This window comes from Ailuropoda melanoleuca, chromosome 16, assembly GCF_002007445.2.
Source record: "Ailuropoda melanoleuca isolate Jingjing chromosome 16, ASM200744v2, whole genome shotgun sequence".
Lineage (NCBI taxonomy): Eukaryota > Metazoa > Chordata > Mammalia > Carnivora > Ursidae > Ailuropoda > Ailuropoda melanoleuca.
Window position 1 is genome coordinate 74,768,205 of NC_048233.1, and position 13,663 is coordinate 74,781,867.

Genomic DNA, 13,663 nt, shown 5'->3' on the forward strand with positions numbered 1-13,663 from the left:
GATTCTGGGATTATAATTACATTTAGAATAAGAGACAACGTGAGGAAGGGGGTGAGGATAACAGGAACAACAGACACATACGACCTCTCGTGCAGGCCTCCACAACTACTGGGACATGGCACTTAACCACAGTGCTTCAGGGAAGCCTCCCTCTCTTTCCAAAAGGACGGTGAAAATTAAAACGGCATTTTTCCTTACGCTTATTTGTTTTCTACATTCTAGCAGGTGGTCTGGGCTCAAAAACAGGCAGACAGCAATGTCAGGGGCAGCCACACCTTTACCCTGCTTGTGAACATCTTTATGCAAAGACAGATGCTGAAGGCTTCAGGACACACCTTCTAACAGCGGGTTTCTGGATGAACTGTTTGTGCATTTTGATAAACACAGGGACCCTGTAGTTTCAATCCTGGCCACAGACAGAGATGAATGGCAGGAGAAGATGCCTGCCTGGGTAGATGGTCATTAATCCAGACCACAAAAGAACAGAAAATTTAACCTGATGCTGACCAAACGTCAAAGCTATCCTTCCTTAGAGATAAACCTAGATAGTCTTCTTCCACGGCAAATTCAGGGAGCAAGAGCTCAAATGTGGTTCTACATCATTTATAAGGTTTTTATTTTATTTATTTATTTTGAAAGATCTATCTATTTATTTGAGAGTGAGAGAGAGTGTATGCAGGGGGGTGGGGGGTGGGGGGCAGAGGGTGACAGAGTCTCAAGCAGACTCCCCGCTGAATGCAGAGCCTGCCGCGGGGTTTGATCTCAAGACCCTGAGATCATGACCTGAGACGAAATCAAGAGTCAGATGCTTAACCAACTGAGGCACCCAGGCACCACCATTTTTAAAGGTTTTTAAATCTGCAGCACAGGGGCGCCTGGGTGGCTCAGTTGGTTAAGCGTCTGCCTTTGGCTCGGGTGTGAACCCAGGGTCCTGGGATCGAGCCCCACATCAGGCTCCCTACTCAGCGGGGAGTCTGCTTCTCCCTCTCCCTCTACTGCTCCCCCTGATTGTGCTCTCTCACTCTGTCAAATAAATAAATCAAATCTTTTTCTAAATCAATCAATCAATAAGACAATTAAAGCCAGATACTAAATATGTTTGCTCCTGTTCTCGAATCTCAGACATGTCTAATTTTGGTCGTCTCTGTATCCTCATTAAAAAAAAATACTCTAATGGAGTACTCTCATTAGGATATTATAAGGATTAAAAAAGATTTTAAATATAAAGTATATTAATATATACAAATGTTTTGTATGTTATAAATTAGTATATATATGAAAAATATTATTATAGCTGATATCTTTCATTCAATAAATGATGGAGAAGAACCAAAAATATGGGATCTGGCGACGCTATACACCTGGACGGGCAAGATAGAGAATGGCAAAATGATCCCCGGCTTAGCAAATGGGAAGAGATCTGAAGATGTCGAAGGCATCCTGCCTGTTAAAGGCAGGAGCATGATGTACTATGAAGGCGAGGACACCAGTAGAACAGTCTCTCTTAATGGTACCCTAAGTGTTAGGAGGATTCCAGGCCCTGTCTAACTTACTTGCTTCTCTGCACCTGAAAGAGCTACAAATTATGACTGTACAAGCTTCTGACTTTCCTTCTAGTTATCAGAGCTAAGGAAAAGGACTGGGGCAGAGAAATTAAAATGGGCTGGTACATTCCCTCATTTCTCACTCACTCCCGCCTCAGAGCACCTAGAAATTAAGAGAAAAGGAACAACCACAAGCAGCACTCAGTTTACAACAGGAAGGAGGAGGGCAGGGAAAGAGACAGAGCAAGAATGAACAGACAGTAACTCAGCATCAACCAGCTAGCAACTTCCTTCACTAGGAGACCTGGACTACTAATATTGAAGTGACTAATGCATAGCTGCTATTAAAAACAAGGTTACAGTCTGCATCGGCCCAAAAAGAAAGCCAAACACCCTGTGAGAGACTTTCAGAGGGGCATGAGAGAAATCAGCCCATTGTTACGAACCAGGGAGCAACAGATGACCCCTAGGGAGAAACAATGGTAAGTCAGTGCAGGAAAGGTGAAGAAGGCAATGTAAATTCAGGTCGTGCCGAAGCCAGGGGGGAGGTGAGAGCACAGGTGGGCTGTGGGGAGCACAAGGAGGAGGCAGTCTGACACAAGAAAATCGAGGGGGAAGGAAGGGGAGAGGGAGGAGGTGGTAGCAGAAGAAAGAGAGGGTAAGATGAGAACAGAACATTTTAAACTAACCCAGAACTCCATTGTGAAGGACAAGTCACGAGGCAAGATACAGCTCAAAGGCATCAGCGCCACGTTTCTCCACTGCAAAGAGATAACACGGCCTTCCAAACGTGCATGGAGGGAGGCTAACAATCTGCACTGACTCTCAGAGCTCCCCAGGATTACTGAGGCTTTTCAACGGTACTAAGTCCCAGCAGCCTTGGCATGTATGTGAAACTGCCTCCCTGAATAGGCACTGGTGCTGGAAAAATAATAACCTGCAGAGGAACACATTTCACTCCTGGGGGGTGCCTGGAGAAGGGAGTAGAGACTCTTTCCCTTCACAGCCAGTATATGCATCCACCTTCCCCAAGAGTGGACTGAAGGGAGAACGACGCGTGCTAGAAGCCAGAGGGCAGCCGATGAGAGAGGACCAGCACCCCTGTTCCAAGTGCCACCACAGCTGCTTCACGGCATCCCTGCCTTTCTTTCACATTTATATCTTCCCCAGACAAATGAACCGCCCATTCAGTCTGCCTTCTGCTTCCAAGTACACAAGTGCTAGTGTGTTTAAGAATCATATCAGGGGGGCGCCTGGGTGGCACAGCGGTTAAGCGTCTGCCTTTGGCTCAGGGCGTGATCCCGGCGTTCCGGGATCGAGCCCCACGTCAGGCTCCTCTGCTGAGAGCCTGCTTCTTCCTCTCCCACTCCCCCTGCTTGTGTTCCCTCTCTCACTGACTGTCTCTATCTCTGTCAAATAAATCAATAAAATCTTTAAAAAAAAAAAAAAAGAATCATATCAGGAAGGCAAATTGGTATAAAGGTTGTTTCCACCTTCTTAGTCGTCTTTGGCAGAGGAAAGATTTCTCCAACGCAGCTTAAAGCTCTACTGCAAGGTGGCTCTTGGGGAACTATCCATTCAGCTCACGGAAGAGGAAGGTCAAGGGGGAGGCAAGAACTCTTAACATCCCAGACCTGACCAGGCTATGTCAAGATGGAGAGGGAAAAAAAAGGAAAATGACTGACAGGCTGTCCTATTCCAATACAAAAAGAGAAAAAAATAAGGCTTAACCACCTCTCTCTCTCTCTCACTCGTTTTGCGTGTTTGAGAATATCAAAATATAGGAATCAAAACAAGAGCCAAATGTCCAATTTGATACAAGCCAGGAAAGCTTTCAGAATGGAAAGAAACACAGTGAATGGTTACAAAGGTCAAGAGCAGAGGGTCAGAGAATTCAAACACAGCAGTAAAACGGAGGTGTTTCATCCTATGCGTGGGGCTGACCCTGCTCCTTTAGCTCACCCCCGCCCTCCAATCAATCACTCAAAAACACCAGAAGAGCAAGGAATCACCTCTCAAGCCACCACATTAATCTGACAGGCAACTTTCAAAGGATCCTTATGGGAGAGGTGGGGGGAGGGAGAAAGTTTAGGCAATGGAGTAGGACCTCCAAGAAGTGTGATTCAAGGGTAGTAAGAGGAAATGTCTTTAGGAAAATCTGGGCATTCTCGTTATTTCTAATCTCTATACCTACTCTGCTTAAGAGAAAAAATACCAAGCATCCTGTCTCCCTGACATTATGAAGACAGGCCATGAGATGCCCTGCCACAGCCGCTGTTCATGCAAAGCGAAATAAAAGTGCTGCCTACGGGGCGGCAGCCATCTTCTCCAGCCTGGCCTGCGGCCAATGGGCTGTCTCTCCCCACAGGCTCCAGTGAATCAGCAGCACAACTGCCAGAGGTGGGGGGGCCCTGAGCCTTTCAATCCCGTTTCCCTCACCCCATCTATTACTCATAAATAATAACTTAGGGGGTTGAAGCAAAAACGTCAACCACTGCTGCTTGGGCAGTGGTCAACTTGGAAGCACACACACAGCTTGGGAGGACAGGGAAGAAAGCAAGCTAAGGAGGTACTTACTCAAAGTCCTCAAACTCCAAGTCGGTTCCCTCTACTGATGGGCCCTGGTTGTCTGAGGAAGAGGAGGAGGTGGAAGAACGGAGACGGTTCTGCTGATAGCGCATGGAGCGCTGGCGAATACTGTCTCTCCGTGAGAGATACTGGATCATCCTCTGGGCGTAGTATGCAGCAGGAGATAATCTGAGAGAGACAGAGATGGACAAACACAAACTAGCGCTAATGTGGGGAATACTGAGAAAGACAGTAAATCCAGCTCTCCCGTGACATCTCCCTGCTGAGGCAAACTCCGGAGACACAAAAAATAAAGGGCATTTAACTCACCAGGAGGTCTGTACTGCACAATATGCTTATCAGACTACCACCAGTGTTTCTGTTCTGAGAGAAGGCAAAGAAGCTGTTTAATCAGTCATCATCTGCTCAACAGCTGCCCCCTCCCAAGGGGATAACACTGGACCTTCCTTTTTAGTTTCTTAAGGGACCCCTCGTAGCTTCTCAGGGTGCCCTTCACACGGATTCACGGCCTTCTTCAATCATCCACATTCAAAATAGAAGAAACGAAAGGAGACCACAGCAATCATCTACACGTCAGCTCTTCTTTCATCTTACACAGGACGAAAGAGGCCAGGAGATGGCAAACCAGGCATGACTAAAGAAGGTACCATCTTCACTAGAAAGTCCTTCTTTTCCAACAAATCCACACAGCTCCAGATTTGTCCCAGCTCCCTAAAATGAGCTCTCCGAACCTCTCAGATCTACAGATTATTCACAGATATTTGTAACACAGAGAAAATATTCAGGATCGAAAAAGAGAGTAAAATATACTCAGGAAAACAAAACCTAACAGGGAAAAAAAGATTTTTCTATTTCTTACAATGCAGCATCAGAGGCTACACGGGCTCTAAGCAATAGCAGAAGGCAACAGTTACTCCTTTTCCTTCTCCCTTACCATGGCTATTCGCAGTGGATAATTAGTCTAGACCTCTATTCTTCCAACTGTGGCTTAGTGTCTTCATATTCCATGAAAACGTCTAGTGCCTCATACAATTCATCACATTCCTTTCTTTCTCAAGTTTTTCCTCCATCTTTCACAACACTGCTACATACTAAGAAAGTGAGAGAAGAACAATAATAGAAAAACGTTTTATATGTAATATTAAGGGGATTACTAAGAAATTTCCAGGTTTAAAACTTGCCTGAGGCACACACTTTAACTCAACAGTTCCACTAGGAATTTTATCATATGGAAAAACACAAGGATAAAAAGATGTATATATATATATCTGTATATGTTGTTAGCATTAGTGAAAAACTGGGAAACATCCCAAATGCCTACCAACAGATTAAATAAACTATATCCGTACAAAGAAACACTATCTAGCTATTAAAGAGAATAAATCATGCCTATATACATACAAGAAAAACCCTTTAAAACAAAAATTTAAGCAGGAGAAAAAGTGAAGAATGGTATGCATATACTATTATGTATATAAAAACATGTATTTCTGCAAAAAATTAAAAGGAAACACAGGAATCTTAACTTCTACAATATTTGAATATAAAAGGAAAAAAGCATTTATACATTTTTTTAATGGAAATCTGGAAAAACTGATTTGAGAATGGAAATAGTAACAGTTACATCCAATGATAGGAAAAGTATTTACAAAATCTTGCTGCCTGACTTTTCATTACCCCTGGACAAAGTTTCTGGGAAAATCCTCAGTAGGCCAAAGAGATTCTGTGGTCACTTTGCTATAGGAACTAAGGCTACCTCTGAAATGCCAGTCATCAGAGGTGGTATCCTTCTGGCCAGTCGTCAAATGGAATTCTCGAGCAGGCCAAATGACAATCTTTGGAACTCAAAAGTCTTTGTTATCGAACAATATACTGCATTTGGCATCCCTGAATCCAAATTATACAGCAGGTGGGCAAGGGATGCACAGATGCTTGGCCAAGATCATCAGAGTACAAGAATCATTTCTTAAAAGTCTCAACGTGTGGAGCTTTCATTATCCATTGGCCCCCTGTTGCCATACATTTTGCAAGATGAATCAAGAATCCCAAACTTTCAAGAGACAGAAGTCAGCACTCTTGAGTTATTCCTACATCTACTAAATATACAGTAATCTTCTAGAAGTCAACCATTGATGGTTAAATTCTCAAGTGAATCAGACTAGAAAAGAATGTAAAAAAAGTTACAAGAGCGGAATGAAGATTCTTTTTTTGGAACTGATTCTGAAAAGTAACCCTAAGTACACTCATTCCTCAGATGATTCCTAACTAATGGGAAAATTATATTATATTATTGGTGACAGAAGTAGAAAGAATGTTGATGCGGACAATAATAAAGACTGCCCTTTTATGTAAGGACACAATTTCAGCACTAGGTAACCCCAATTGTTTAATTTCACTATAAGATAGGAATTCCCTAAGCTACAAAACTATGCATCAATGGTAAAGAAAAAAGGATCCCTGGCACAATTATCAAATACAAGTACATTGTGGCCTCATCTTTTTAGGTATCCAGGGAAGCTAAGGATCTGAATGCTGCAATGTCCCAAAAAGGCTTTGACCTATATGTATTGTGTATGGTGAAGTCTAAGAGGAAAAAGAAATTAAACAACCAGTAATGAGGTAGCAATCATACTCCTACTGAAGAGCTGGATAATCACCAAACTCAAGTGCCCCAAGGAAAAATTTTAAATGTTTAAATAAATCCGCAAGTTTTCTTCAAAGAAGAATACTTTCTCCCCAAAGAAAACCTATTCTGTGTTCAGAGGGAAAGTGTAAAAATAGCAACACCACAAAGTATGACACTTTCTGTGATAAAAAGATCTGAGTGGGAGTAAATAAAAGATTTATTACATGAAAGGAGGACAAATAATGGTCTTTAAGGATCACTGTTAAACTTTGTCAGGCTAAAAATTCTGGGGACGAGATTCCTACTGCTGTCCTAAAAGAAACTCTTTTATAGCAAGAAATTCTCTTCTCAGTGTTTTAGAATAATCTGATTGACGCATAAAATCTCCTTCTCTTATTTAGGGCTTACTACTTTCAAGTGTGATCAGAGACTAACAAACTTCCTTGGTTCGGTCATCATCATCTCAGCAGCCTCCCCATGTTCCTTGATCCTGGGATCTGCCATTTCGGGGGTATGGAAAAGGAAGTAAGAGGGTAATGGGGGAATCGTTTCATTAAGTCTCTCAGAAAGAATGCTCAGTATCATGACAAAACTGTGGCAACAACAAAATCACTCACTATCCCTAGAATCAACTTGGTCTCCGGGTCTTTCCATACTTGAAATTCTTAGTCTAAAGCAAAGTTCATTTAACTTTATCTAACCTCTATCTGTTAACTTGCCAACCCCACCATTACAAATTACTCTTTCTTTTGGCAAAGCCTCACAATACGCTCTGGTACTGCTTAAGTAATGGGAAGGTTATGCCCTATTTAGGTCATTAACAGAATCAGTAAGCCTGGCTGTGACAACGCCAAAGGGCCGCTCACTATAAATAAATGTTGTACATCAACTCAACACACCCCATTCTTGGTCCTCAGTCACCAGTATCAGGTAAGGGTGGGCCCTGAACGTGTCTAAGTGCTGTTTTAATCTCTTCAAGAACTCATCAAATATCTTCTGATCGGTGTAAGGTAAACACTTTAATAAAATGACAATTTGTTCTATTTAGATACCCTTTTGTCAGTCATCTCTTCCTTTAGGTCTCATCCAAAAACTGAACATCTGAACGAGCTTGACTTCTACCTTTTGATAGTCTTAAATTCTCTCTCAAATGAGAGCAAGTAGGATTATTCGTTAGTTGGTTAGTTTTAATTTGTAAGTAATTTCCCTATTAATAACAACTTGTTTCCCCTTTGGCTGTCCATCTGAATGGCAACAGCCTCCCTGATCAGCAAAAAAGGAATACCCTGTGACTCTGCCAGTGGCCTCCTCAGGTCCCTCCTCTAAGTGCCCCACTTACAGAAATGAGCCCCAAAGGACAAGGGCTCAGTCACAACCCTCTGCCACCAGAGGTTCTGTTCACTTACCTGCAACACTTCCCAATCACCTGAACCACCTGTCTCAAAACTGTAACTGAAGAGTAAATGAGCACCAGGACCAGAGAGGCACAGAATGGGGCTTCCAACAGCTTGGCAACCCCAAGGGCAGCCCCTCCCCCCCACCTAGTGCCATTTCTCACTTTGACCTTACCTCGCTGGGTCTGGGTAAATTGGGTGCTCTCTGGATCCTGCTCCATCATAACGGGATAATGAAATGAGGGAAGACTCCAGCAGCCTCCTAGCAGAGATTAAAAAAATGGCAATAATCCCTGTCAATTACCAACTCAGAGGTCATTCATAAGGGAAAAATAGGGGGAGAGATAAATAACATCCCCCTTTGCAGCTAGCTAACACCTGCTATCTGGGATCCACCCTTCCTACAAACTAAGTACTTAGAGACGTAAATAAATGAGCTACAAAGCTCCCACACTGGACATGGCCACTGTATTATGCTGAATACTGCTCTCCTGTGAGAAAGGAACAAGTGCTTCAGAGACATGATCTTATGTCTCTTTGCAGTTATCTCCAGCAGACAAATAGGAGGTTGGGATCAACACAGGAGGGGAAAATAAGGCATACCCAGAGATATTCATGGAGTGCCAACATGTATCTTGGTGTTTAGTTTCTCCATGTTATCCTAATCCACATCCCCTTATCTTCTACTCATTCTGCTCTGCCCACACCGTTTTTTGTGAGAAGGAGTACTCCTCAGGCTCTCTTAACAACTGACAAAAATCTTTAATTATATAATCTAGCCCAATCATAAGTTCAACTAATCATATGTCAATACACCCACATTTTACTGAGCACTTTTTTGGTGCCAGGCAAATACTAAACACTTCATATATATTTACTTACTTAAAAACTCACCACAATCTGGCAAGGTAGGCATTACTATACAAACATGAGAACACTGGGCCTAAAAGTTAAGTATATGACACAGTTCACAGGGCTATTAAGTGGTAGCACCAGGACTCCAGAGAAGGTCAACTCCAAAATGCTTCAAACCTCAATGCTATACTGTAGGACTTTCCAGGCACCACGCAGGTAAAAGGTGTGTATGTTTCCACCGTGAGTCCAACCTAGAATGTGGGCTCAGTATTACTGGTTCTTCCTGTTTTTTAAGGGAAGCCAGAAATCTAGACTTTTCCATGAAATCTCCTGTTAAATTTTAGCTAAAACATTTTTTTCCTTCTTTGCACAAGGGCCAATTAAAACACATCTGATAAATGTGGCCCAGGGACCCCCCAGTTTGCCATGTCTGCCACACTGCTTCCCGACTCAAATGTGCCTTGGCAGCCAATCAAGCTCCTGCCATAGAACATGTTTCAAAGGAAATGGTCTCGGAAAGAAATGCATATTGTTCCTCTCCAGCAGCATCTTGCCTGGCTCTCCCGGGAACAGGTCTCCGGCTCCCTGCCAGACTCTTCTTTAAAGCAGATCTGCAGGATAAGGACAGCAGCTACCCATCTTTTCCAATTGAGTTAATTCAATTCACTGTTATTAAAACCAGCTGGCTTTAGGTATAGTCATGTGCAGTCACTTTATCCCAGCAACTGGCTCACCAAAGCATTTCCCCTAACAGCCTGGGAAAGAGATACAGCAGAGGCCCTGTCAAGCTGGTTTGCTACCTTTCCTGCCCAGGACAACCAACTGTTCCATGATGCTTTCTATCTCACCAAGGCCTAATACTTCCCCACACAATTCACTTTAAGTAGTCCTGACACTGAAGGAAGAGAATATTACAATGTAACCAATGAGGAAGAGAAGAAAGCAATAAAATACCTCTCTCAGGTCTGGGCTCTTCAATGATATCACTGTTGACAGCAGCACAAATGCTGTTTCTCATCAATACTAAGAGATACCTTTCATTTTAATATGTCTGAAACTGGGATGCATCTTATAATAATGTGACACAGTTGGGGTTTTTTTTTAAAGATTTATTTTTTTGAGAGAGAGCACGGCGGGGGGGGGGGGGGGGGCGGGACCNGGGACGGAGAGAAGCAGACTCCCCAGTGAGCAGGGAGCCCGACATGGGGCTGAATCCCAGGACCCTGAGATCATGACCTAAGCCCAAGGCAGATGCTTAACTAACTGAGCCATCCAGGCTCAGTTTAATTGGCAGGATTTTTTTCTTTCATTAAGGGCACATAAAATAATGGTATGTCTTTGAGTCTTGAACTACAGAATGTTTGTGAGAGGAAAGGGTAGTGAGAGGTACCTACACTGGAAAAAAGAAGAAAAGTGAAATTCTGATAAGAGTACCTATTCAGGACATTTATACCATCTTAAATACTTGTCCACTGCTAATTAATTAGTTTTATAGGAATTGGGAAGGGGTTGAACAGAAGCAAGATCTGGGAGCAGCTGACATCCCTGAACACCCAGAAGCTTATTCCATCCCAAAGGGCTCTGGAGTTAGCCTTGAGTATAACTGAGCCCTGTCAGGTTATGGCTGCTTAGTAAGCAGAGCCCTTTGGCAAGCAGCATTCTGCAGAGTGACCAACAGATATCTTTCTTAAGTACTTCTGCCTGGAAAATGATGCTGCTAAGTTAGGAAGCCAGTATTACCCCGTACTACTATGCTAAGGCAGTGTCAGTATTTAGAGAGATGAGATGACTTTTTAAGGATCCTGTAAAGGAGATTCTTGAACTAGAAGAGTTTGGATTAGAAAATTTCAATTTTAATGATTCCATTCTATAATCCTGCAAAGTCTACTTCCCACCCTGACTTCCTATCTTAATTAGAAAGACTTCTTTAGATCAGGGTAAAACCAAAATGTTAAGCTTTGTCTCCGGGGAGTCCCTGATGAGGTTCTTTTGGAACATGCATCCCTTGTGCCTACTTACTACAAAATCTGCTGGCACCATTTATGCTCCCCAGGCAATACAGTGGACTAGCAAGCCATTATAAGCCATATATATGGCATTTTAACTGCTAATACACAAAATCAGGAGAGCCAATTACTATGAATAGCACCCACACACACTTATCACTGATTAACATTGAGTTCTCTTCAGTTACAATACAAGTACTATCTGAAGGAATAAAAAAGACTTCTCCAATTGGTGTTGAACACAGAAAGAACTAGAGCTACCAGATGAGTAATGTCACCACCACTCCTAGGAACCTCAAAGAGAGATCTTTCTCTCCTATAGTCAGCTTCCTCAAAGAGAGATCTTTCTCTCCTATAGTCAGCTTCCTGCAAACAGCCATCACTGGAGAAATGACATAAGAAAATGGGATGAGATGGCAGCTGTGCGCCTTCTTCTCTGGCCACCACAAATGTGACTTGACTTAACCATCTATCATGCAACTCAATAATGCGAAATAAGGCAGGACTTAGGAGGGGCTCAGACAAGCTTGTTCAAGCCTGAAGCTACCATTTCATTTAGTCCTGTAATCACAATTCAGAAATGTTTTTAAAGAGTCACTGAAGCCCTTCAAAAAAAAACACACACCAAAAAAACCCTCTTTCTTCGCAAGTTTGCCTGGTTCATTCTCTGTACCAGTGGTGTCCAAGTGAGATACCCAAGGGTTGTGCTATTTTGATCCACTGGAGAACAGAAAGAAAATATCAGAACTTTTATAATGTATAACCATAATATATAATACACACACACAGATTGCTCAACAGCCTTGCACTAATAGTATTTTTTTAAAGTCTGAAGATCACTGCTCTATTAAACTATATCCTACTAATTTTAAGAAAATCCAACATTTGAAAGAATAAGGACAAATATATAAATATAAAAACCATACATTTAAAAGAATAAGCACAAATACATAAACATAAAAACCATAAATATAAAAAGATAACCATACTCATACATAGAGCAAAGGAGAGAGAATGATAAAGCAAATGTGGTAAAATGCTAATAATTAGGGAATGTGGTTGAAGAGTATATGGGAATTCTTTGCACTATTTTTGCAACTATTCTGCCAGTCTGAAATTATTTCAAAATTAAAAACATTCAAAAAACTTAAAAACATTCAATATACAAAATTGAAAAGTAAAGCAGTGAAAACTAAAAAGAAAACTTTTCATTCTCAAAAGAATTACTGACTTCTTAAATAGGATTTCTTAAAATAGCAAGTTGCCCTAGTGCCCTAAGGCAGGTTTGGTAAACTACAGGCCCCAAGCCAGCTGCCTGTTTTTATAAATAATTTATAAATATTTACAAATATTCAAACATGGCCACATCCACTCGTTTATATATTGTCTATGGCTGTTTTGGGCTAGCAAGGCAGAGTTAATCCTGACAGGAAGAGCCTTAAAATACTCACTACCTGGTCTTTTACATAAAATAATCTGCCCACCCCTGCTCTAATATATTTGCTTACATAAAATCCCTTGAAAGATAAAGTGAAGTCACTAAGAAATGGAACAAAAAAACATGAAATCAAAGTATTACACCCTAGGGTAGGTCATCAAAAATTAATATTAAACCCTGATAAAATCATTAGTCAACAGCAACACAATTCAAGCAACACAATTCAATTTAAAATTCCTAACATTTTAAATGACTACAGCTATTTCTTCCTTTCCTGATTAATACTCTGAATATGTGCAAGTGGGTTCCCTAGATCCACTATATCCTTTGATGACTAGGAAAACAATAAAAAAAAAAAATAATGGAAGAAAGCTCTGGGAAAGAACAAAGTTGTCAAGGCAGAAGAGATGGGTCATCTAAAAGAAAAGAACTTTCATTTCAAATCCAACGGATATCAGAGTTGAGAAGCAGAAAGTTTGGGCACCTTTATACATGTCTAGACAGAATGAGTAAGCTGGTGACAACTCTTCTTTACTCAACAATTATATCCTGAAAATATTCTTTTAACTAGTTATCAGATCACAGAAAAAAATCAATATCCTAAAACAAATAAATATGTTTAAACGTCCTCTAATCACTGGGAAAAATCAATTACCAGAACTCTGTGACCTATATGATATGTAAAGCCTGCTCCAAGAACCCAAGATGCCACTGATGCCCCATGCCTAAAGAGTAATTTCCCAGCCTGGCTTTGATGGCTGGGTGATATCTGCTATTTCAGTTCAGGGGAGCCAAACCCAAAACTAATAGCTCCCTTCTGCCTAGAAAATAAAATCTAAATTCCTCAGCTTGGCTCCAGTGCTCTGCAGCTGAATTTCTCATTTCTTCTGGATATATGATACACTCTAGCCTGGTGGGTTTCAACCTTTTTGGTCTCAGAACTCCTTTAGCACTCTTAAAAATTAGTGATGACCTCAAAGAGCTTTCGTTTATATGGGTTTTATCTATTAATATTTACATTTAAAATTAAAATTGAGAAATTCTTTTTTTTTTTAAGATTTTATTTATTTATTTGACAGAGAGACAGCCAGCGAGAGAGAGAACACAAGCAGGGGGAGTGGGAGAGGAAGAAGCAGGCTTCCCAGTGGAGGAGCCTGATGTGGGGCTCAATCCCAGAACACCGGGATCACGCCCTGAGCGGAAGGCAGACG

General features: G+C 41.6%; 1 protein-coding gene across 13 annotated transcripts in view; it reads right to left on the bottom strand.

Moving 5' to 3' along the window:
- The window catches only part of AMBRA1 (autophagy and beclin 1 regulator 1), a 167,422-nt gene that overhangs the window by 96,857 nt on the left and 56,902 nt on the right, over positions 1 to 13,663 (bottom strand). For 8 of the 13 annotated variants that reach the window (XM_011227947.3, XM_034644731.1, XM_034644730.1 and 5 more), the window contains 2 exons: positions 8,329 to 8,415; positions 4,122 to 4,301 (listed from right to left, as the gene is read on the bottom strand). The exons of 2 other annotated variants lie outside the window; for them this stretch is intronic. In XM_011227947.3, coding sequence (XP_011226249.2) covers positions 4,122 to 4,301; positions 8,329 to 8,415 — 267 coding nt within the window. The remainder of the gene's footprint in view (positions 1 to 4,121; positions 4,302 to 8,328; positions 8,416 to 13,663) is intronic. 3 more of the 13 variants (XM_011227950.3, XM_011227942.3, XM_011227945.3) reach the window with 2 other exon arrangements.